The sequence below is a fragment of the Falco biarmicus genome, chromosome 1, assembly GCF_023638135.1.
Source record: "Falco biarmicus isolate bFalBia1 chromosome 1, bFalBia1.pri, whole genome shotgun sequence".
Lineage (NCBI taxonomy): Eukaryota > Metazoa > Chordata > Aves > Falconiformes > Falconidae > Falco > Falco biarmicus.
In genome coordinates this window covers 87496587-87520844 of record NC_079288.1, presented here as the reverse complement: position 1 = coordinate 87520844, position 24258 = coordinate 87496587, and the positions used below count along the sequence as shown (strand labels likewise).

Below are 24258 nucleotides of genomic sequence, written 5' to 3'. Positions count from 1 at the left end.
CTGTCACCATCTTGAATCGAGGGGACCGAGCTTCTGGGAGGTGAGAGCCGGTGTGTGTCTGTGTGGGTTGTCCCCTGCAGAGTGTCTGGGGATGCTTGGGGACATCCTGATCCTTGTGTCCCCACTCATGCCCGCTCCTGCCCAGGGGCATGCATGCTCTCCCTGCTCCCGTTGCATTTTGCAACTGGCAAAGCAGCTCCTACTTTCCAAACAGGGACAGCGCTCAAAATCTATTGCACCCGCTGTCCTCTGTGTTTCTAAGGAAGCAGTAAGTCCTATAGTAACACAGGCAGGCAGCAGGATGGGCCGGCACCTGGCTGGCAGCATCCTGGGCTCTGTCTTTTCTAACCCAGCCCCTTCTTTGCTTCCTCCATAGGTGCTGGCACCTGCCCGGGCAAAGGTGGCCGTCATGGCTGAGGGCAGAGAGCTCATCCTGGTGCTGGAGAGGAACCAGTAAGTGTCGGGGCTGGGGCTGGGGCTGGGGAAGGGGCATTGGATGTCCATGGTCCCACCTGGAGCAACAGCATCCTGGCTGCCCTGTCTTGACTCTCCTGCCCGCAGGGGAAGGGATGGCCCGGTGTGGCTTCCTGTCGGCTGCAGCTGATGCAGCAGTTTGGGCTGAAATGCTCTTTTTCCCACTGCCCACACCCATGTTGTGCAAGAAGCAGCCTTGGCTCGATGCTGTGGTGCAGGACCCAGCACGGGCGAGGGTGGTGTGAGGTGCGCAGGGGATGGAGATGTGCCAGGCAGAGGGTCAGCGGGACAGGGGGCTCTCGGGCTGCCACACTGCTGGTAGCGCTGATCCTGTGAGGTCTTTGGGGGTATCTTGTGGTGGGCAATGCCAACAGCTGGCAGTGATTTGGAAACCTCTGCTGCTCTTCTGCTGGACTGGTTTTGGGGTTGTGGCAGCCTGGCACTGTTCCTGATGACCTCGCCATGCAGCCTTGCTCAACTCTTTCTGGGTTTCTTCTTTGATTCAGCTTGGATGCAGGTGCCAGCAGCATCTGTCCCCTGTGACACTCACCCAGCCTGCCATCTCCTTGTGCCAGGGCTGGAGCAAGGAGAGCAATCATCTCCATCTTCCTGCCCTGCTCTCCTTGCCCCTCTTCCCAAGAGCTGTGGCACTTGTCCCTTTGCGGGTTTGGGTCCCTCCTGGTGCCAGGCAGCCCCATGGTGGAGCAGGTCAGAAACCTGATCTCTGCAGGACGGGCTTCTGCTTCTACTTCTGCTTCTCGCCAGCAGCTGTGGGAGGCTTGTGCCTGGCAGAACCCTCTTCCTGCTGCTGTTTGGGTATGAAAGCAGCCATGACGGTGTCCCCCAAACTGCCCTGCCAGGCAGCAGGGAGCTGCTTGGTGTGTGCAAGGAGAACTGGGGAGGTTCCCATGCACATTGTGTTTTAGGACTGTGGGCACTGCAGGGGTTGGTAGTGGGGCTTGAAAGCTCATGTGCAGAGCTTAGCCTTGTTCCTAGCTGCTGCACCAGCCCTGGAGATGTCTGTACGTCTTCTCATGACTCTGGCTTGGTATCACTTTGCAATGCTGAAGGGATGCGTGTGGCCAGGAGGAGTAAAGAGCATCCCCGGTGGCTGTGCTGCCTCTAGCAGGACTGGAGGAGCGTGGGGTGCTGCAGGATGCTGAGCTCTGGATAGGGCACAGTGAAACAGGTGAGGGGCTTGGTGGCAGCAAAAGGGAGCTGAGCACCCATGACCATCCCATGGCATCCAGGATCATTCATGCCACCCAGGACTGTCCCTGACACTCAGGACTGTTTGGTGGCACCCAGGACTTTCCATGACACCAAAGAGCATCCATAGCACATAGGACCATCCATGACACCCAAGACAGTTCTTGGTACTCATGATAGTCCATGGCACTCAGGATCATCCATATGACACTCAAGATAATGTCTGGTATCCAAGAGCATCTGTGGCACCCAGGACCATCCATGGTACCCAAGGCAGTCCATATAGCTCCCAAGCTCCACAGCACCCAAGACATCCAAGACTGTCTGTGCCTAGTGAGGTGTCTGCTGGGGAGACCAGTGCAGCCCAGGCCATCTAAACTGCTGTCTTGTGCCAGCTGACAGGGCTACCGTAGCCCTGCTAGCTCATGGGTCAGTAAGGCCATGCTAGACCTCAAATATTTTTTCTTCTGGTACTGGGAGGCATGGTTGGCCTCCAAAACCATCCTTTGTGGTGTTCTCCAACAAGGCCTCTTGTGCTGGAGAAGACACCTTGCTCTTCCTTCCCCAGGGCTCCTGGTCCTTGGCCTGCCCTGGAGAGGACATCCCAGTGGTCTGAGCCATTCTGGGACTAGCTGTGACCCTGGATGGGACTTGCTGTGTCCCCGGTTGGGAGATTAGCTCAACCTCCTCAGTTCTCCAATTCCCCAGGCATGACATGGAGGCTTTTGCTCCTCTACTGTCCTCAGCCGACCTGTCCCCATCCCTGTCTTCATCCTGCATAGGACCTTGTGCTTGCCAGGCTGCCCGCTGGTCCCTTTCCAGGAACAGGGCTGAGCTCCTGTCTCCTTCCTCTGCTGTAACTGGAGTTACTGGTGCCAGGCACCCACTCACAGGCAGACTGGGAAGCCAGGAACGTGCCCACAGTGACATTTTTGCACCAAACTAGTTGCAAAATAGAAACCAAGAGGCGGGAGGGCTATTCTGGGGCTGGCTGCTTGGTTTATTTTCTTACTGCAGAATAAAACTTCTGGGACAGAGCCAAACCCCATGAATTGAGGGCCAAACTGTCAGCGGGGGCAAACCCAGCCCTGCTTTGTCTTTCTCTGGATGGCTGAGACACCTACGTGCACGCTGCCCTGCCCGTGGGGGACCTGCCATCCCCACAGTGGCTGCAAGCTCACAGTGGGATGCCCATCACCCTGGCATCTGGGCAAGGTTGCGCAGATTTGGGCAGCGTGGGAAACCCCCATCCTCTTCTCTTCTCTTCCACCATCCGTGGGGTCATTTCAGTTTAAGTCCCCCACATCTGCTCCCCAGCAACCCCAGCCCCATTCACTCACTGGCTGTGAGCTCAGCTCTAGCTCTTCCCCACGGCAGGACGCAATTCGTCAGCGTGGGATGGGACTGTGTCACAGACAGCCCTGGGACCGGCCACGGTGGGAGACCGGCGGCAGCTGGGTGGAAGCTGAGGCACATGGGGTGAAGGCAGGGGGGTGTGCAGGCTTTGCTAAAAGCAGCCTGAGGTTTCTCACGATCAGTTCAGTTTTTTTGGGAACCCCCTGCTTTGCTGCTGGGGTGTTGGGTTGGGAGCGTCACCCTAGATGTGCTGTGAGTGAGGTGAAGTGACATGCCGAGGGCTAAAGGGGGTGACTGTGTCGGAGACCCCAAACATCCCAGTGTCCTCACCTGGATCCTGAGTATGGGGTTGACCCTTTCTTCTCCCAGCAGGATGCTTCCCCCTGGGGACTTTGGGAGTCCCAAGAGGGGTTTGGTCCCTATGGAGAAGCTGTTACCCTGCCTGGCTGCTCATCCTTGGTGGTGGCAAGGTAGTCTCACCATGCCTGAGTCCTCTGGCAGGGGATGGTTGGGCAGCTGGACTCCCCCCATGCAGGTCCCCCATCCCAGACCAGCAGGACCCCAAAGCAGTATGGGCAGCTCCTTCCTTGCTGAGATGCAAGGGGGCACATTGGACTGTGATTCTTGTCCCCACTGGCCACAGGCACCTGGTTGAGGGCCAGACCTGATGCAGCGGTGATGACCGTGCTGCCAGCTCCGCTACCTGAAGGTCTGCAAGGGGGGCTGAAGGGGGACCACATGGATAGCTCAACTCTGCTTGGGTGCACGGGTCTGGGCACAGAGACTTGTTGTGTCCCTGTGATGGGATGCCCAGAGCAGCTTGGGGGTCCTCACCCCTCTCCTCTCTCCGCAGGCTGCTTGCACCAGGCTACACCGAGACGCACTACACCACGGATGGGCAGCCTGTGACAGTGTCCCCCAACCACACGGTGGGTGCCTGGGCATGGGCGTAGCTCATCTCTGTTTTTCAGGGTGCCTCGGCACTTGGGATGAAGCCAAAGCCCCACCAGGCTGGGTCAGGGTGTTTTCACTGGCAGCATCCCCGGCGCCTGTCGCAGGAGGAATGCAGCAGCACGCGGCTCCTGTATCTCTTGGCTGTGATACAGCACCTCAGGAAATAAACACACGCAGCGCTGGGCTTGAGCAGCCCTGGCGCTCCCCAACGTCCACCCACCGGCCATTTGTCACCCTTCCAGCACGCTGAGCCAGGCGTGGGGTTGTCTGTGTCCTGGGCTGAACTGCCGGAGCCAGAAGCCTCCTGGCTTCATCCCTCCCATTCCCCGGTGCAGAGGGACACAGCTTGCCTGGCTGGGAAAGGCAAATTGAGTGGTTTTTTGGGGTGAGCATGTGGGGTTTGTTGCCGCCCAGCCCTGCGTGGTGGTTTCTAATGGAGGTTTTCATCACCTTTCTCCAGGACCACTGCTACTACCACGGGCACGTCCGGGGCTATGGAGGCTCCTGGGTTGTCCTCAGCACCTGCTTGGGAATACGGTATGGAGACGTGCAGGGCAGGGGACGGGGTTGTGGGGCTGATGAAGAGGGGGATGGATGTGGCTGCCCCCTTCCTCCCTGCAGGGACCCCCTCTGGGGACCCCCCAGAGGAGCACTGATGGTCCTGCAAGACCAGCTCTAGGTGCTTCACAGGGCTGATTTTTCCATCACTCCCCTCCCATCCTTCACCCAACCCCGGGGGGTGGGGGTGGGGGGTGGGGAGGGCAGTGGTCCAGCTGTTCTTCTGGCAGCGTGAGCTGCCTTCAAGAAAATTTGTCTCTGGTGCTGACAAGAGCCCTCACCATGCAGCAGGTACCCCAGAGCTGAGCTTCTCCTTGCCGCAACCTCCAGCTGCCACCCCACGTTCATGTGGTCTGACTGGCATGGAGCTTTTAATGCTAAGGATGTAATAGCTCATAGGGCTGCACTGGCAGAGACATCCACCTCTTGATGTTGCCCCCACCCCGGGTATGGACCAAGCTGAGGTGCAGTGAGTTTGTGGGGTCTCGTAGGGGCTGGGGGAGCCAGAGTTAAAGCACCACAGGAGCCATCGGGGGCTGCTCTCCATTGCCAGGGGCCTGATAGTGCTGAGCAGCAACACCAGCTACTACCTGAAACCCCTGGGGACCCCCGAGCCGGGCCACCACCTCATCCACCGAGCAGAGCACTTGCCCGTCAGAGGAGGGACCTGCGGCCATGGCAATGATTTTGGGAGCACCATCGCTGACATTGCTCAGCTCTTCCAGCCAGTGTACCACCGGGTAAATCCATCCTGGGGTCCTTTGCTTGCAGAGGGCTGGGAGTGGGGCTGTCTGTACCCCAGCTAAATGCCTGCAGCTTGTGGCGGAGTGCCTGTCACCCTGGCATCTGGGCAGGGTTGCGCAGGCAGATGGGACGTGAAGGGTCTGCATGGGCAGTTTACATAGTTTGAGTTTGGACAGGAGACCTCAAAGGAAGGGTGTGTGGGTTGGGTACTGGTGCTGCATCATATGGTGTGGGACATGATGTGAGGAGATACTGGGAATTGCACTGTAGCCACTCAAATTTTCCTTGTCACCTCATGCCTCAGTTTCCCCTCTCTGCTGTCCTTCCTGAGCAAGCTCTCTGGTGTCTGGGAAGCCTGAGATGCCCAGAGCCATGGGCTGCCTGCTTCTTCACTTCTCTGAGCCTTGCTGTCTGTCTTGCAGGCGAAGAGAGATGCCTGGAGGACCATGAAGTACATGGAGCTCTTCATTGTTGCTGATCACACACTGGTGAGTGCCGTGGGGGGACAGAAACTTGGTCCCCTGCTGCAAAGCTGTGACATCTCTCTGTCTCCCTCCCTGCTTTTCCTCCCGTGACCCTTCCCCATCCCTGTCTCTCTGCAGTACAGGAACCAGAACCTCAACCTGGGCCACACCAAGCAGCGCATTGTGGAGATTGCAAACTACGTGGACAAGGTAACAGCTGGTGAGAGGGACCTACTGGTCCTTGTGACCACCTCCATCATTCCCAGTGCATGTGGGAACACCTGAGCTTGGGGCCAGCCTGGTGGTGGCTCTTAGGGACTGTCCCCATGTCACTAGGGCTATGAGTTCAGATGACAGATGTGAGCATGTTATGGAAAATGTTTTGCCAACCATCAGCTGAGCAGCAGCAGCCAAACATATGCTGGCTCTTGCCCTGTTGTGGCGATGGGCATCAATCCTTGACACAAGAAGGGACAAGTTTAGGTGTTTCCAGCTAATGGATGGCATTGTGCCACCCTGACTGGCTCCTGTGTCCACAACCTGTGTCTGTAGAGTTCATGCCTGCAGGTGACGTTGGGTCACCCAGCTGGAGGGAAAGCACGGAGACCCACCAGCTGAAATACTGTGGCAGGGATGGAGGATGCACAGCAAATGCCACTCCTTGTCCCCTCCATCCCTGTCCCCTCCCTGCAGTTTTACAGGTCTCTGAACATCAAGGTGGCCCTGATAGGCCTGGAAGTGTGGACGGAACGGGATCAGTGTGCCGTGACCAGCGACGCCAATGCCACGCTCTGGTCCTTCCTGCAGTGGAAGAAGGCGCTGAGGTCACGCAAGAAGCATGACAATGCCCAGCTGCTGACGTAAGCATCCTTACAGACCTCAGGGCAGGGGGGGTCCCAGCTTGGACTGGGGTCTCCAAACCACCCTTGGGGTGCTAATTGCCCCTCCATTCTCCTTTGTGGTCAGAGGGAAGACATTCAGGGGCACAACCATCGGCATGGCCCCATTGGAGGGGATGTGCAGCGTGGATAACTCCGGAGGCGTCAGTGTGGTAAGAGGGGCGTGGGGGTCTCCACTGCTCCTCCCAGTCTGAGGGACCCCATCACCACCTTGTCTTGCTGGGGTTCTTCATGGGCTTGGAGGACCAGCTGTCCAGGGTTGGTCCTGGGATGCAGCCTGAAAGCAAATGATGATGCTAATAGCTCCTTAACCCCCTCAGGTGTTGGCCAAGTACTAAGGAGGCTGAGAAAGGTTTAAAGGTCCCACCCCATGTACACCCCCAGCTTGCAGCTAGCAATAGCGTTGGGATCTCCTGTGTTGCTTCTGCCCCTCATGTTAAATAACCCTGGTTTGTTCCTTGCTTATGCTCTCTTGTTTTGTAGGGTCATCTCTTCCCTGGATAACTCTCCTCCTCCTCCTCCTCCTGATGGGGTGATGGTGGCTCTGGTGACCTGTGATCCCTAGGCAGGGTGGTGGTGTGGGGCACCAAGTTTTCTGGTTTTTAGGATGCGCCTTCCAAGGCCCCAGGTTTTCAGCAGATGGCTCCAGCAAAACCCTTCCCAATGGTCCCATGCAGGACTTCTAGGAGACCAAACCTCACTTCTGCCATGAATCCTTCTCCATCCCTCTCTCTGTCCCTCCCACGGGATCCAGTTGCAATCCCCAGGGATGTTGCGGTCCCTCCATCACCCCAACCCCATTCCCTGCTGCAGGATCACCCCTCTCCATCGCTTCTGGCTGCTGTGCTGACACATCCCCTGTCCCTCTGCAGGACCACTCAGAGCAGCCCATTGGAGCAGCTGCCACTATGGCCCACGAAATCGGCCACAATTTTGGCATGAGCCACGACAGCACGGGCTGCTGCGTGGAGGCCACCCCGGAGCAAGGTGGCTGTGTCATGGCAGCGGCCACCGGGTAAGTGGTGGTGGGCATGGGATAGAATTATAGAATCATAGAATCATTTAGGTTGAAAAAAAACTTAAAAGGCCCCTAAGCCCCCTGGCAAGTTGCGGATGCTGTTGCAGCTGGGTGGAGTGGCAAGGGAGTCCCATCCTGCAAGGCACCACTGGGGGTGCAGTGCCCCCTTGCAAAGGAGGACCCGGCTGGTTGCCCTCCTCTCCTTTTGCCCTGCACACCCCAATTCCCTGGAGCAAGCACATCCCAGTGCCCAGGAGCAGGCAGGGATGGTGGTCTCTGAGGGGTAGCAGCCCCCATCCCAAACGAGCTAGGGATGGAAGCAATCTGATGTTGTCTGCTTGACACATGACAAGAACCCAAGGCATTGTCCTGTGCTAGCCCACACTTCAGCACCATGATTGTTGTAAGGCCGGAGGGTCCAGGGGTGCCCAGTCCCCAGTCATGCTGGCAGGGACTCCGGGCATCGCAGGGCTGCAGGTAGTGAGCTCACATCCCTCGCCCCAATCCCGCTAAATCTGGATGCGGGATGCTCCAGAGTGGCAGTCATTAGCTTTCATGCTCTCCAGAATCCATCTGGGGTTTGTTTTCCTTTGCTTTTACCCTTTCATTCAGCCCAAAACTGCTTGAAACTCAGCTGGTTGGTGCCACTGTCCTTTTGAAAATCCTCCTGTTAGGTTTTCCAGCTCCCAACAATACAGTCACCCCAGATTACCCTGTACTGCAGGAAAGCAGCTGCTTATTCCTCTTTATTTGAACCCACCCACTCTTCCAATTAATAAAAACAGTCAAAACCCACAATATGGTTTCGGGGTGTCTCCAGGCTACTTTCTTGTGGCTCTTGGGGCTGGCAGACTGTGGTGCTGATGCCAGGGGGTTTAGGCTCTGCCTAGGTGGATTGTGGCAGGGAAAAGCACCAGCTTTCCAGAACGAGGCAGTTGTACACTTGTTTAGTTATCCAGCTGATCACTGTCCTGCACCCACCCACTGGAGCTGGATGCACTGGTGCAAAGCAGTAGCAGGTGCTCTAACTCAGTTGTGCCCCTGCTCACCCCTGCCAGCAAAACTCTCTGAGCTGACATCCCTTGTGACGTTTCCTCCTTCTTATTTTTGCTGAAATATTTTTTTCCCCGCATGGGCAGAAAACACATTTTTGACTGTCTTCATCCTGTCCCTATTTGCATGTTCATGTACCAGCTTATTGGGTGTATTTACTTGCCCACCATCCCATAACTTGCATGGACTTACAGCTTTCCCTACAGCTCAAGAGATTACCCCCAGACTTCAAAAATACTTTTAGAAGAAGCCCTCTGTATCATTTTGGAAATGAGTTGGCCTAATATGAAATGAAACTTTTTTTCAACGATAAGAGGAAGTGAAACCAGCACTGAAATGGAGCGTGGTGCACAGCTCTTTCTGCTTCCTCCTTCTTAGTACATCACACAAAAATCCCCACAAATTTGTGCAAAATTACCAAAGAACCACGCTCAGAGCTGCTCTAGAAAATCACTGTTTCTCTTCAGCTCCTTATGAAAAAGGCCAGTTGGGCTGTTAGAGTAATGACCTTACATGTTGTAGGCTCTTTTTTTTTTAATATTTTTTTTTTTTTTTGCTGCTCAGGTGTTGTAAATGATTTCATATGGGATTTTTTGGTAATTCTTTTTCATATTTATTTAATTTTTTAAATGTTTTTTCTCCATCTCAGCCTCAGAGGCATTTAAATAGCCCCGAGCGGGTATTTTCCATCAGCGGTTGAGTGATAACAGGCACATATTTAGCAGCCAACCTCAGCAGATAGTCACTGCACATGTGGAGAGCTGCCTTGCGGTTAGGACGAGGGTGTCTGCTGTGTCCCAGGTGGAAGGGACCGAGGCACAGAAGGGACACCTACACCAGCATCAAGCTGACAGAGCCTGCAGGCACAGGTGCTCCCTGGGCTTTGAGGTTCAGATCATGGGGGTCTCCAATCTCCAAAAGGTTTCTTGCTGGAGGGTTGATGCTCTGAGGGTGGCGTATAGCAGCTCTGCTTGTCCACCCCATCGCATTCTGGAGAATATTTGCGTTCAGTGTGGTGTCCCTTTGTTGTCAGTCTGGTGCTCAGCCGTGTGAGTTGGAGTGGGAGATGTTCATGGTCTTGATGCATCTGGCCGATGGTGGCTTCTGCTCTTGGATGTGTTTGTGCCAGTTTGCCCTGTCCTTATTTCCCAGTTCTGACTGGTTTTCCACCTTCTCCTGGTCCCAATCACCCTGGTTCCTGTCCCTCCCCATCTAACCCTTGTGCAGGCACCCCTTTCCTCGTGTGTTCAGCTCCTGCAGCAAGAGGCAGCTGGAGAACTACTTCCAGAAGGGAGGTGGCATGTGTCTCTTCAACCTGCCTGACACCAAGGACCTGGTGGTGGGACGGAAATGTGGCAATGGCTTTCTGGAGGAAGGAGAAGACTGTGACTGTGGGGAGGTGGAGGTATGGTGCTGGGTCCTGCATTGCTTTCCTGCAGGGGCTTTTGCAGCTCAGCTCAGGTGCTGGGTGGCAGGATGTGGAGAGGGGTATTTCCAAGGGAAAGAGGTTTGCTGGTCACCACAGGGACTCCATCCCAAGGGCTTTTCCTGGTCCCACCTTCCTAAATTCATTAAACCTGGTCCTGGCTTTCTTCTTGACTTTGCCTTAGAGTGCAAAGGGGCACTTCCTCATACCCCCTGTGCCTCAGTTTCCCCGTTGGCAAAAAGAGAAGAGTGATGCTGTGCTGGGTGGAGAAGGCAACAGTAGGGAAGGGACGGAGTTACTGACCTTCGTGGTGTCTGCTCCTTCTCCCCACGCAGGAATGCACCAACCCGTGCTGCAATGCGCACAACTGCACACTGAAGGAGGGAGCCCAGTGTGCCCACGGTGACTGCTGCCAGAACTGCAAGGTAAGCCACCCTCTGTGCCCCCCACCATGCCCACCTGCCCATCCATGGGCTGAGCAGGGAGATATGGCCCCCACCATTCCCGTGAGACTCATGTGCTGCATGTCCATAAGGTCAACCGCCCTCTCTGCGCCAAATGAGGAGTGTTATGTGTAAACTTGTGTCCGCAGCAGTCTCTGCTGGCTGCTTTATGGCTGGGGTCCAGGAATGTGGTTTTATACCCAGACAGCCCCCATACAGACTCACACAGGACACACTAGATGGTTTATGGCCCAAGCTGTGCCAGGAGGCAGCAGCAATCCCAGCTCGGCCCCTTTGCTGTTACTTAGTGCTGGTATTTCTCTCTCCTCCTGCCACAGCTAAAGGTGGCTGGGACGATCTGCAGGGAAGCAGCGGGATCCTGCGACCTCCCTGAATACTGCACAGGCGCCTCACCCTACTGCCCAGCCAACGTGTACCTCCTGGATGGCTCGTCCTGCGCCTACGGCGAGGCTTACTGCAACAACGGCATGTGCATGACCCACCACCAGCAGTGCGTCCAGCTCTGGGGACCAGGTGAGTCCCACCAGTCCCAGCCCCGCATCCTTGCCACCTCTCTGCAGAGCAGGAGCCATGGTGGGTCTCAGCACTGTGCCTGCATGTGGGGTCCCCATGCCCCCTGCCCATGGGGCCGCAGGGTAGCGGATGGAGGGGTTGTGCTGTCCCCGTCCAGGGTTGGGATCTGCATCCACGGGGCTGGCGTGGAGGGCTGGGGGTGCTGTGCATGGACACTCACAGGTGTCTGGTCCTTTGCTATGCCCGTTTACCCTCTGCCTATGGTCCCCATGCTGCCGACAGCCCATACACTACATACAGCCCCCATGCTGCGTATGACTTCATATGCTGCAGGTGACCTCCATGCTGTCCTGCAGCACATAATGGCTTCAGCACTGCATACAGCACGTATGCTGCACAGACTGTATATGGCTTCCTCACTTCAGTTAGCCCGTGTCCTGTATATGGCCCCCGCATTGCCTATGGACCTTATGCGGTATACCGTACATAGGTGATATGGATCATAAGGCGTACATGGCCAGATGTTTCGTATGGTTGCTACACACTTCATATATATATATATATATATATATATATATATATACACTTTACGTGGCTGCAGGCTGCCTAGAGCCCCCATGCTGCATATGGCCCATAGCTTATATGCTCTATACGGCCATCTGCTGTGTATGGCCCCCAGCTGTGTACAACCCCATGGTGCATGGGACCTCCCCACTACATAAGGCCACGTGCAGCCACACGCTTCACCCTGCCCCTGTGTGCACTACGGTCCCCACACCCACACTCCCAACACCCTGCTGGCTGCTTCCACCCCGTACAGGGCACATAGGGCCCCACTTGCACAGCAGTGCTGCCGCCCCCAGGGCCAGAACCTGTGGGTGCCCCTCAGAGAGCTGCAGCAGGCACAGGGGGGAATCCTCCCCCACGATCAAAATCCTCTGCGTGGCCCCAGAGAAAAGGGAATTTCATCCTTCTTGTGCTGTTCTTGGCCCCCCCACCCGCAGCAGCAGCTCTCTGGGAGAATTTCCCATGGTGTTTTCTCCATGAGCATCCAGCTGCTGCTCCTGGTTTTGGTATTTCTCCCTGCTGGCTGCTGTCCCCACCCCACGCGGGACCTTTCCTTTTCCTCCGCAGGTGCCTGGCCAGCCCCAGATGCCTGTTTCCAGGATGTGAACATGGCTGGCAACACCTACGGCAACTGTGGCAAAGACAGCCAAGGGCGCTATGTGAAATGTGACAAGAGGTGGGTGCAGCTCTGGCACCCATGGGTGCCCCATTTCCTCCTTCCACATGTGCAGCCCCCACACTGCCCACCCCTGCCAAGAGGTCCTACCTCAACCTCCTGGCATCACCCCTTGGGCCAGCTTCATTTTGGACCTGCAGAAGTCACCAGGTCCTTCCTGAGCTGAGTCCCCATCATTGCTGGGAGGCAGTCCCACCATGGATGCAGCCTGAAAGGAAAGGCTTTTTTTTTTTTTTTTTTTTCCTGAAGGGAAAAAAACCAGCAGGAGGTGCTGTTTAGGGAGTGTGTGCTCTCCACTATTCCCAGTTAGACCAGGAATGTTAGAGGGACCCACCCAGCTTCTTTCCTCCAGCATTTCTTTGTGCTGTCAGTGATTTAGCGAAGTCCTTTCTGAACCTGCTGAGCCTCTCCCATCACAACCTAACATGGCCATAAATTCAGAGGGAGATGAGCCAGCAGGCGGCAGGGCAGGGGCTGATGGGGCAGGGAGGGTGAGGTGGCCGGCGGTACCCACATCTCCTGCTCTCAGCTCGGCTGTGCCCCGCTCCTAGGGATGCTATGTGTGGCAAGATCCAGTGCCAAAGTTCAGCTAAGAAGCCCCAGGGGACCAACACTGTCTCCATCGACACCACCATCCGCTTCAACGGGCGAGAGGTGAAGTGCCGAGGCACCTACATGTACACCGCGAAGGATGATGAGGAAGATCTCTCTGACCCTGGGCTGGTGATGACTGGGACAAAATGTGGAGATGGGATGGTGAGTACCTCTTCCTAGGACTGGGGTTTCCTGCAGGAGATCATCTCCTTGGCTCTTATCCCACCTCCAATGTGGACATTGGTTCTTCTCTGCATTGCAGCTGGGCCATGGGATGTGGTTTCCTCCACAGTTGCAGGCATTGCCCTGGTGACATCTCAGCTGGGGCATTTCTAGACATCATCAGATGTTTGTGTGTAGGCCACCACATTCTTCTCTCTGGTCTCCATGCTTCTTTACTGATTTAATGCATAGTGGAGCAACCCCCACAAGAATTGCATGCCCCAGGACTTGATGGATGAGGCTTCCTTCTATGAATAAATTGTTTCCCAGGGGAAAGCTGTGTTAGGAGTCAAGATGACAGATCCAAACAGATGCTGCTAGCTGAGCATTAGTCTCTTTTACAGTCCCTGCATCTCCAAGCACTTTACAGAGGGTTAGTTCAGCTGAGAAAGGGCGGAAGACTGATAGACAACACGGTAGCAGGGATGCATGCCAGAGCTGGCTGTGGAGATGTGGCCGTTACTATTTGGCATTTTAATCATGAAATTGTCATCCCAGTTTGGGATGGAAGGCCAAAATGTTGACATTTTCATGAGAAAGGATGGCTGGTCTTAAAATCCAGTGTCGTTTTTTTTGGCTTGGTGCCTGTGTTTTAGGGCCAGATGGGAAATGCCTTCTCTGGGAGCTGCAAGGTGGGTTGCCAGGGGAGGGGGTGGTGGGGGTGGCTGGTCTCTGCTGAGCCGTCCTGGATGGGGGAATGGCAGAGGTTTCCTGGGCTGTACTGAAAATTGGAGTGAAATGCTTTTTCCTGGAACAATACAATTTAACCAACCGGCATTTTCCAATGGACAACATCCTTCCAGAGGACTCCCATCTGTGAAGCCAGAAGATCACTGTCCCCCCCTCTCTTGGGTCTTTCTCTAACCTCAGCTTTCTTGGCTCCCTCTCAGGTTTGCAAAGATCGCCGTTGCCAGAATGCCTCCCTTTTTGAGCTGGAAAAGTGTGTTTCCCGGTGCAACGGCCATGGGGTGAGTTACTGCCTGAGACCTACAGCAGGCTTCTGAGATGAACCAGCACAGGCTGCCCAGAGCAGCTGTGGATGCCCCATCCCTGGCAGTGTCCCAGGCCAGGCTGGACGGGGCTTGGAGCAACCTGGGCTGGTGGGAGGGGAGGTGTCCCGGCTCATGGCAGCAGGGTGGAACTGGAAGATCTTTAAGATCCCTTCCAACCCAAACATTCTGTGATTCTATGATTCTATGAGCGCAGATTCTCAAGCAAGTCCAAGTGTCTCCCACAGGGATGAGTCTTGCAACACAGTGGGCATCTGCTTTTCATAACTATCTCATGCATCAGCTATGGGTGAGACTGAGCTCAGATCTTTGCTCACCCATGTCCAGCTTAGAGGAAGAAGATCATTCATGATGCAAGGACCATCTGCAAAATTTGAATCAGCGTCTAATATAAACTGGAGAATGTTTAGTGCTCAGAGCAGGTGCCTGTTCCCTCTGAGAACAAAACAAGAGTGAGAAAGACAACTGGGACTGCAAAAAGGCAGGGAAATAGTTCAGCAAATAGAAAGAGCTGCTATTGTCCAAAGCTTAAAGGCTACAAAGATGTGACCTCTGCAGACCGCAGGGCTTTGTCAGATAAGGCAACAACAAACTGCTGTAGAAAATCGTTGCTGGGTTATGTAGAGAAGTGTGATAGGTGAAACACCCAAATTTACCCTTCCATTCTGCTCAGCATCATCAAGGCTCTTGGTTTGGGTTCTCTGCTTCAGAAATGCTATGGTTTAATGGGAAAGACCCTGAGGGCAAAATGTTTACCAAACTTCTGGCTTAGCACAAAGTATTAAGGGCACCAGGCTTGTCTAGTCCAGTGGTGTGAAAACTGAGGGTGTGAGATACCTGTGTTCAGGTTTTCTGCAAAGAGCAGGGAAATAAAAGTATCAGCAAGAAAATGTCTCTGTACATTGCAATCACAGATTTGAGGGCAACACAGGCACGATCCAAGTGATGTTCAAGGGGTGAATATTGGCAGGGGTTAAGCTCCTTCACCCTGAACTCCTGCCATTGGCTGTCTGCTCTTACCCCCACTGTACAGACCATCATTTCCATACCTCCCTGTGGTCTCCAACCCTCCTTCTCTCTCTACAGGTGTGCAACAGCAACAAGAACTGCCACTGCGATGCTGGCTGGGCTCCCCCCTACTGCGAGAAGCCGGGCTTGGGTGGCAGCGTGGACAGTGGCCCCGTGCAGCGCGATAGTGAGTCACGACTTCTTGTCTGCTGCCTTATGAGGCTGGTGGGGCTGGAGCGATGCCACGGGAGGGGGACATGGGGTGGTAAAGGTGCTGACAGCTCTGCTCCCAGATGTGCTGTGTTGGGTCCCTTCAGGAAGGCTCACAGCCTGTGCTCAGCTCTGGTTGCTTGGTAGCCACCTGTTTTTATCAGAGGCCGCTGGATGGTCCTGCTTCCTTTTTGGAGGTGTGATCAGCGATGATGTCTCTGGCCTGGGTGGCTGGGAATGGGCAGATGGGACTCCATCGAGTGAAGCTGGAGGCTGCTGGCTCTCCCAGCCCCACGCTCATCTTTGTGCTTTCCCTGCCAGATCATGAGGCCATCTTAATAACACTTCTGCTCATCTTCCTGCTCTTCCTCCCCGCCCTGATGATGATCATCTACTTTTGGTACCGTCGGGAGAACTCACTCCTGAATAAATGGATAAAGGAGATGAGGAGGAGGGGCCAGGAGACATATAGGTGCGTGATGGCTCCTAAATCCTTTCTCTTTTGAGGACCCAGTGAGACTCTGAAACCTTCTTTTCTTGCCACTGGCAGCATCCAGCCTGGTAGGAATGGTTGTGGGGGAGCTGGTAATACACAGGGTCTGTTTCAAACTGGTATGACACCTGGTCTGAGATATGAAGAACAATCTGGGAAAATTGGAGGCACTCAGCTCTTCCCAGAGCAGAGGACAGGAATGGGCCTCTGGATGAGACAATCCCAGAGAATGATGACAAAGGTGATCTGGTACCAAGAAGCTTTCTCACCATCTGCTCCTAGCAGGCTGCAAGAACTAGAAGGGGTCTAAAGGAGCACTGAATGTAGATATTCTTATAGTTTCCCCTCCCAATACAGGTACAGACACACATGCACCTCAGAGCCTCTGCAATAATTTGAGAACCTTCCCCCCGCCCCGCCCCCCAACCAACCTCCTTCATTACCTTCATTATCTCAAGACAGTCTTCTCATCCCTGCTCATGCAGCACTGCAAGACTGTTAACAATCTGTTAACAGAGATAGGATCTCCCCGATGTGCAGCATTTTGGGAGGCAGCTGTTGCAGAAATGGTTGCTTTATTTTACCATCTGTGATTGATGTTTGTGATCCTGGGCAGGAGCAAACCCATCAGTCGGAAGTCAACCAGTGGCCATCCCAAAGCTGCTTTCACCTTGCGGAACATTTCCACCTCCAGCCATAGTAATAAAGTAAGTAATAACTCACCTTCCAGGTTTGCTTCCCTCCTTAGGACGTGGTATGTGTGGGCGATCACACCTACCTCTAGCAACTGGGCAAGCAACTGGTGTTTCGTGCCAGTTTTGCATTGTGTCTACACTGTGAGCCCTTGCTTAGTAGTAGACATCCCTCCTAAAAGTGAGCCTGAGGAGCTCTGCCTGCTCAAAAACAGCCCAGTGATTGCCAGGAGCCTCCACTGGGAAACTGCCCAGCACCATGGCAAAGCTTAGCAGGGGCTGTGCAGCCCGCCGATGACTTTGTCCTGGGTCTCTGAGGAGGCAGATGCTTCTGCTCTGGTGACCTTGGGATGGGTAAGCCCAGGGCTCAATTTAGGAAGAATTTAGGTTTTTTGAACAATGGCCACAGTGCCTGAGAGCAGGGCAAAACAGATGATGCCTCCTGTCTGGTGGAAATCTGGGATGGATTTACCAGAGCTGACCCTGCTCCGGATCTCCTGAGGCCAGCACCTTTCTCATCCCTGTGTACTCTCATATGTTAGTGAGGAGCAAACTTGTTCAGCTTTTGGGTGGGATGGTAAAAGTGGAGTGGAATAGATACCCAGTGCTCCTCCTGCAGCTCCCTAGCACCCAGACCTTGAGGGGACATCTGTTTTCAGCACCCAGGAAAACCCACCTAAGGATTTTCTCCATACTTCTGCTTTTCTCATCCCTGCAGGCAACACGGGCTGCATTCCCCCCCAAACCCAGCACACACCAGCCCGGCTCTCAGCCTGTCAACGTTGTCCACCCTCTTCGCCCAGCTCCCCACTCCGTCCCTCCTCGCCCGAGAGACCCCAAGCCTGCCAGGCCACCTCCGCCGGTCAGCAAATCGCCTATGGTCCCCACCAAAACAGTTGTCTCCCAGGTTAAGCTGCCGCCTCCTAAGAAACCTCTTCCCTGCAGCCCCGTGAGGACCCCACTGGTGAGCTTTGCTGGCTGGCTGTACCTTCCTTCCAGACTCATAGAAATTCCCTCTTTTTTTGGCTGCCTGTGGCTCTTTTGGGTTGCGGACTATTAAGAAGCTGTCATGCCACCCGAAGAGATGGATGTCTTGTAATGATGAACAAAGCTCATTAGAAAATGAGAATATTTTAAGTTGTTTGGGTGGTGGTGTTACGTGCTTTGAAGCATGTCAGCTCTGCAGCAGTGGAGGGAGGTTTGCTGGAGGTCGTTAGATGCTCCTCTGAGGATGTTGTCTTTCCCCATACACTTTGTGATCCTAGATTGTCCCAAAGCACCAGCCCCCTCGTCGGCCTCTGCCTGGAAGTCCTCTTCTGGCCAAAGAGCTGCCTCCTGCACATGGACAGACCCTGCTGGTCATGGTCCCTCCTACCAACTTCAAGGTGTCGGGTACAAGTGCTGTCAGCCACTCCGCAAGGCCATTAAAGTAAGTTGAGAGAGGAGTTGAGCTATCTCCCACCCCTGCTGGGGTCCTGCACATGGACACAGTGGGGGCTCTTAAGGGTTACGTTGGGGTGGGACAACCCAAATGTCATTGTGGCGTGTAGTGGTCTGCCTCTTGTGGTGTCTTCACTGTGTCAGGGGTTTCTCTTGCTACTGTTATACAGCTGGTGTGTACAGGCCAGGCTGCTGAGGAGCAGGATGCTCTGGGGTGTTCTGTGCTCTGGGGTGTGCTGGTCTGTGCACGCTGTTGGAGCTACAGACTTCAAAGCCTACCAGCTTCAGGGTAACTGGCCTGTAGGGCATGGTGGATCTTTGATATGGGGCATTTGGGAGCAGCGGCAAAAGGTAGGAAGAAAATCAGAAGACATCCCAAATTCTGCTACCTGGGGAGCAACTACAAACAAAGTGTTTTTCCAGATGGGGCTGCTACGTGCATAAACATTCCTGTGCCTGTGCTCCTTCCTGCATGGGGCAGGAGAAAAGGCTGCCCACCCAAGCAAGGTGCTTGCAGGTGCCCAGGGTCAGCAGCCATGCCTCTACTTGGCAAGACCCTGTGGGGTTTGGCCAAGGTTGGCCAACAGTGATGAGTGTTAGGGCTTTGGGTCTTGCAAGGTCCTGGTGGGTTAAGGGAGATGCTATCCTTTGGGGGTGCATGTGGCCTCCCATCCCAGAGCATGGAGGGCTGTCAAGCACTGGAACAGGCTGCCCAGAGAGGCAGTGTAGCTGTGGTGCTTGGGCACATGGTTTAGTCGTGGCCTTGGCAGTGCTGGGTTAATGGTTGGACTGGCTGATCTTAAAGGCCTTTTCCAACCCAAATGATTCTATGATTCTGTGGAGGGAGCTGTTGGTGTTCTGCTGGGGAACGGTGGAGTGAAGGGATGGAGACTGATGCTCTCTTTCATCTTTTCTCCCTGCAGGCCGATGCCACCTCAAAGGTGAGTCACAGATGACACCATGCAGGACCATGGGGACTGCTTGTGGGGGGATGGCCTTTGGTTAAGCACTGAGCTGGGAACCAGGAGACTGGGGATTAAACATCTTCCTTCCCAGAGGCTCCTAGGTGAGCAGGACATAGCTCCTCCGGGTACCCCAGCAACAGCAGGGCTGGGGCACCTGTCTCCAGGGGAATGGAGGGTGTGGGTTTTCCAGTTCAGAGCTAGGAGATTAAGTCCAAGTCCTTTACAGTATCACTGGCACTTTCAGCTGTTGCTATACTGCTAAATCCTCTGGATACAGTTCAGTGGATCCTCAAGGGATCGCGCGTGCATCTGCTGCTGCTGTCTGGTCTTGTGGACTGTATCCAGCCATGGAGGGAGGGCACTGTGCTGGACTGAAGTTGGCCCTCACCCCCAGGCAGTCTGCTTTGCTAATTCCTGCTTTGACCCTCTGTCCGGGTTTTGGCTGGGATAGAGTTAATTTTCGTCTTGGTGGCTAGTGCAAATCCCACATCAAATCCAAAACACAGCACTTCACTAGCCACCAAGACGAAAATTAACTCTATCCCAGCCAAAACCAAGACACCCTCTTACACTGTTTTAGTTTCTTATGCCCTTGTAGTTGCCACCACAAAGGGGCTGAACAGGTCGCAAAATTTCTCAGTAAAACTCAGTCCCTATAGCTCATATCTTCTAGTAGAGAGAAAGGCCTGTTCTGTGGTCCCAAAAGAGAAAGATTTGGTGCATCCTGGCAGCCGAACTCACCTCCCTTCCCCAGTCACTGTAGTTTTGTCCTTGCTGCCCACTGAGAGCAGTCCCTGGCCATCCTCTCTTGAAATGGTGCCCATGTCAGAAAGTGTATGCTGGCAGGGCCAGACTTGTGCCAAGGAGCACGACGTGCTCCTGTCTTGGCCCGTATTTGTTACCTGGCACCACCAACACACTAGAAGAATGCATGGGAACTACTGTCCTTCCTGGATGGATGAGGTGGGACATTTCATGAATTCCCAGGTTGCACTATATGGTCCATATCAGGTTAGTTGCTTTGGTGATGTCTTGTGATGAATCACCATGGCTGTTTTTGGGAAGCCAAGAGCAGTAACCCCTTGGGGGGTACCTCACTCCCACAGCTAGCTGGTGGGCTCCCCGTTCTCACTGCTGGTAGCTGCTCAGTGTCACCACATGCTTTGGTGGACCCTGGGTCCTATCAGGGTTTTGAGGGTATGCCAAAGGAAAGCACCTCCAAGTGATACAGTTTGGGGTTGTATCTTTGAGAGAAGACATGGGTGACCATTACAGTCCCAGGTCCTCTCGGGTCCCAGGCGCAGCAGCTGGTGGCAGGATGGTTGTGGTGGAGGTGGTGGATGCTTGGTCTCTGCACTCAAACGAGTGGTCTCCTTTCTTCTCCCTCTAGGCCAATCCCAGCCATCAAAGTCCAGTCAACCTCCTTCCTCTTGAAGAAGTGACAAAGCAAGGACACCTTAAGCCCATCCTTCCTGAGCTGGCTCTCCTGATTTGCACTGCTGCTGGCGACAGGGGTCTTTTATTCCTTTCTTGTTTTATTTGTCTTTTGATACCAGAGGACTATTTTTATAAGACAGAATATGTATTCAGCACAAAAACTGCAGTGGTGGTGGGAGGAGAGGGGAAATTGGTACTATGATGTCACAAAGGGTTAGGGTGGGTTGGCGGTGGGGTTACCACGATGCAGACCCCACCACAGCTCACGGCATCGCTTCCTGGCCAATTTACCCTCCAGCTTTAGTTTCTTCTTGACATTGCACATGGGCTGGGATGGGGTCACTTGGGGTCAAATGAGCATCCAACACTGATGAACAATGCTGATGACAGTGGCAGCAAAAGCCGTGTAATATCCTTCTAGCTACCTCCTCCTTCTCCTCCAGGCCTGGTGAGACCCCACCACCACCCATTGCCACCAGAGTTCAGTGCTGGGCATTGTCTCGGGGGAGACATTTGCCGTGAGAGAAAAATGGTTTCCAGTTTGGACTGTGCCATACAGTACTGGGACATTTTCCATCAAGGGTCCAAGTTCTCAGGCTCCTCCTGGCCTCCTGCCTGATTGCACAAGAAAAAGCCAGTGGCAGTCCTGGAGGTGTACCTGGAAGGAGACACTGTCTGGGAAATGGTTTAATGTCTGAAGTGCTGATGGCAGCTGGTTACCAGGGTGCTTTCAAGGGGCTCAAAAGCCCCCCCTAAACACTGCGTGTTCCCTGCTCATGGGGCAAGCCCAGCAGTGGCTCTGTGAGCTGCTAACACTCTGTTGTCCAAAGGGGAAAGGAGCCACAACCCGGGAACAAGAGCAGGAAGACCTCCTGCCTGTGTCATTGGCTTGCCCAAAGGCCTTGGCCAAGCCATTGCATTTCTCTTGTGCCTCAGTTCCCCCCATCTTTAAAATGGGGGGAGGGGGGTAATACCTACCTCACAGGGGTGTTGTGAGGTTTAACAAACTGATGTCTTGAAAGGGCTTTACAATCCTCAGACGAAAGGTGCTGTTGACCTGCACAGTATTATACGGTGCCACTTTCCTATGACTTGATACGCGGCTCTGTCAGGGTCTGAAACAAGAACAAAGGCTTTGTACAGTCCCCTGGCTCCTCTGGCTCTTTTTTTGCTACGTTCCCTGAGCCTTTAGACACCAAGGTCTCCAGGCCACCTGGTGCAAATAGATCCCTGGATCCCCTTCTGTTAGCCCTTAAACCTCGGATCATTTGTCCTAACTGTGTGCGACATGGCAACTACCCTGGGGTAGGTCCCCGATGTGTTTAACCAGTGTAAAAGCTGTTCATGATGTAGGCTCCAGGACAACCCTCAGGAAGCTGTTCTGGTGTTTCATTATCCCCAGTGTTACAAAATGAGCTGCTAATTGCAGGCTGTGGTTAAGGCCACCCTAACCTATGCTGTCCTTACTCTCATGACCAGGCTTTGTTTCAAAGTTTCTGATCATGGATGTGGGTCTTCCCTGAAGCATCTCTTTCTTGGTTGGTGGATATCCAGGTGGGATCCCAGGAGCCAGAATCTCCTCTTTGATAACAAGTCACAAAATCACAGTCATTTAAGTTGAAAGAGGCCGAGACCTCTTGAGATCATCCCCAGATGGCCTCCAGAGGACAGGATAAGTGAGCTGGGCCCTGAAACTTCCCAAGGTCCCATTCTTTTTAGTGGTCTCCCAAGGATGGTCAGACTTGAGGAAGAGCCTACAGAGTTTCTGGAGAGGGGAAACCCTGCTCTCGGCTTGCTCCCTCTCTTCTACTGCCCAGTACAGGTGTTAGCATAGGGTTAAACAGTTGGAGAGGGTTTGGAGAAGCTGCTGCAATGATGAAGTCGTTGGAAAAAACTTTTCCCAATGAGTTGGACGGTTTAGCTTAATGACAAAGTGAGGGTTGGTAGTGCTGCAGTCAAACACCTTACTGTGAGACCAGCAACTGAATGATCACATCAAGCTGTTGCAATCTCCCTGGGCTTGGATTCTTGCCTATTAATGTCATCTACCTGGCCATCATGCTCCCTTTTGTCTCCTCCTGTTGCCAACGGGGAAAGATGGGGAGCTGATGGGGAGTTTGGGACAGCTACCCAAACTTCACCAGCAGCACACAGCTAGGGCGTGCACGTTCGGGGGCTAAACTTGAGCTATTCAGGCTGGAAGGGAATTTGTAGAAACCCCCATTCCTGATCTCAGGGATTCTGCAAAGACATATAGGGTGTAGGGCCCTGCTCAGCAGCACAATAAGTAGTCAAAGATACTTTTACTCTTCTCAGAGACCTTTTCTCTGCCTGGGAGATGTCCTTGCATGCACCAGTGGATTTTTCTTGAGTCAGAGTGGCTGTGCCATGTTGCAGAAAGACCCACCACATCCCTTTTCTAAAGGCAGAGCAGCAGTGCTGAGAACAGCCCTTCCAGTCCACATGTCCAACACAACCCAACTACTCTGCCCTTGAGCTGCAAGCTGGCTCCCTGAGAGGATCATAATTTCGGGGTGATTCACGATGGTCTGTTTGCTGGCTTTGTCTAACCTGAGATAGTCCCAGGGAGTGCAGATGGTTGATGTTCATCCTGATGCATCCACAAATGTAAGATGTGGCCATGGGACAGGCAGGACTTGAAGCCTGGTTAATTTACGAATCCAGGGAGGGCTTTTGGGTGCTGAGGTGACACTAGATGGCAGCAGATGACCATGAAATCCTCTGCTCAGCCTTCTGAATTCTTGCTGGGATTTCCAGGGACCAGGTGCTCAAGTGCAGCTTTTCTCCTTGCTACTTCTCCCCTGCCCCACTACCTGCGAATCCATTAGAAGTGTGGGCTGGGCATGAAAGCTGCCGAGTGCTTGTGATAGCTTGTCGAGCTTGCAGTCCATCTGAGTAGAGCCTTCCTCTTTCCAAAGGGCTCTGCTGCCTTCGGAAAACGACAGCAGGAGAGCTGAAAAATCACAGCCCTTCACCCTCCCGTGTCTTCAGCATCCAAAGCACCTTTTTGGCTAATGGAGCCTTGCTCAGACAGCACGTGCTTGGGGAAGGAGGAAGGGGAAAGCTCCTGTGGAGGTGGTCCTGGATCAGCCATTTCACTGAAACCTGGGGGCACCGAGATGTGCATCATGGTCCCATCTGCTACTTAAAAGTCTTTCAGTCTCTTGAAGGCTTGGAGGGGTGGGTGTGGGATAGAGGATCAGACCACTATTACTTTCATCACTTTGGAGTTTCTGGGTGCTTGTCCCAGCTTTGCTGCCGTATATCACGTCTGTCCCTGTATGACTCTGAGGTTGAAACCAGCACCAGAGTGAGTGCACTGAGTGCTGTAACTTGCATTAGCCCATCTGCATTTCTTGGCATCGGTCTTGCAATAAATGTCCACAAAATGCTGCGTCTGCTGGGACATTGGGCTTCACTGTTTCCCCTCTGGTCAGGTAAGGGAGGACCTGGGACTGTGATTACGGAGATGTGTGCTGAAACTCTCCACCTCCAATGAGGTCTTGACCAAGGGCTGAGGCTGAGGGGCACAGGCTAATGCTTTGCTGGTGGTTTGAGCAGTCCCTTTGCATGCAGATTTCTCATTTATCCAGTGGTACGTGCATTTACCATGTGGCAGAATTTGTGAGATTGAAATGAGGAAGACAAAAACCTCCTAGCTAGCTCAGAGAAAGCATCTATATGACATTCAATTAGATTGTACATGCTGGAGGGAACAACCATTTTTTAATTCTCAGTAGCATTGTGGAAGACAGGATGGGTCCATCCCCTTGGTCCATCTAGTCTGATAT

General features: G+C 53.8%; 1 protein-coding gene across 2 annotated transcripts in view; it reads left to right on the top strand.

Moving 5' to 3' along the window:
• ADAM33 (ADAM metallopeptidase domain 33) overlaps positions 1-21591 on the top strand; it is a 31952-nt gene extending 10361 nt beyond the window's left edge. Inside the window, exons 3-24 of one of the 2 annotated variants that reach the window (XR_008822740.1) lie at positions 377-453; positions 3893-3968; positions 4454-4530; positions 5105-5291; positions 5718-5783; positions 5898-5969; positions 6453-6619; positions 6726-6810; positions 7531-7673; positions 9957-10134; positions 10491-10580; positions 10937-11132; positions 12267-12375; positions 12927-13131; positions 14082-14159; positions 15288-15396; positions 15741-15891; positions 16529-16619; positions 17323-17568; positions 17870-18033; positions 18968-19110; positions 20400-21591. Coding sequence is in view for 1 of the 2 variants with exons in the window: in XM_056344581.1 (XP_056200556.1) it covers positions 377-453; positions 3893-3968; positions 4454-4530; positions 5105-5291; positions 5718-5783; positions 5898-5969; positions 6453-6619; positions 6726-6810; positions 7531-7673; positions 9957-10134; positions 10491-10580; positions 10937-11132; positions 12267-12375; positions 12927-13131; positions 14082-14159; positions 15288-15396; positions 15741-15891; positions 16529-16619; positions 17323-17568; positions 17870-18033; positions 18968-18985; positions 20400-20451 (2637 nt within the window). In the remaining variant the exon portion in view is untranslated. The remainder of the gene's footprint in view (positions 1-376; positions 454-3892; positions 3969-4453; positions 4531-5104; positions 5292-5717; positions 5784-5897; positions 5970-6452; positions 6620-6725; positions 6811-7530; positions 7674-9956; positions 10135-10490; positions 10581-10936; positions 11133-12266; positions 12376-12926; positions 13132-14081; positions 14160-15287; positions 15397-15740; positions 15892-16528; positions 16620-17322; positions 17569-17869; positions 18034-18967; positions 19111-20399) is intronic. The other variant, XM_056344581.1, reaches the window with a different exon arrangement.
• The last annotated feature ends 2667 nt before the right edge of the window (positions 21592-24258 follow it).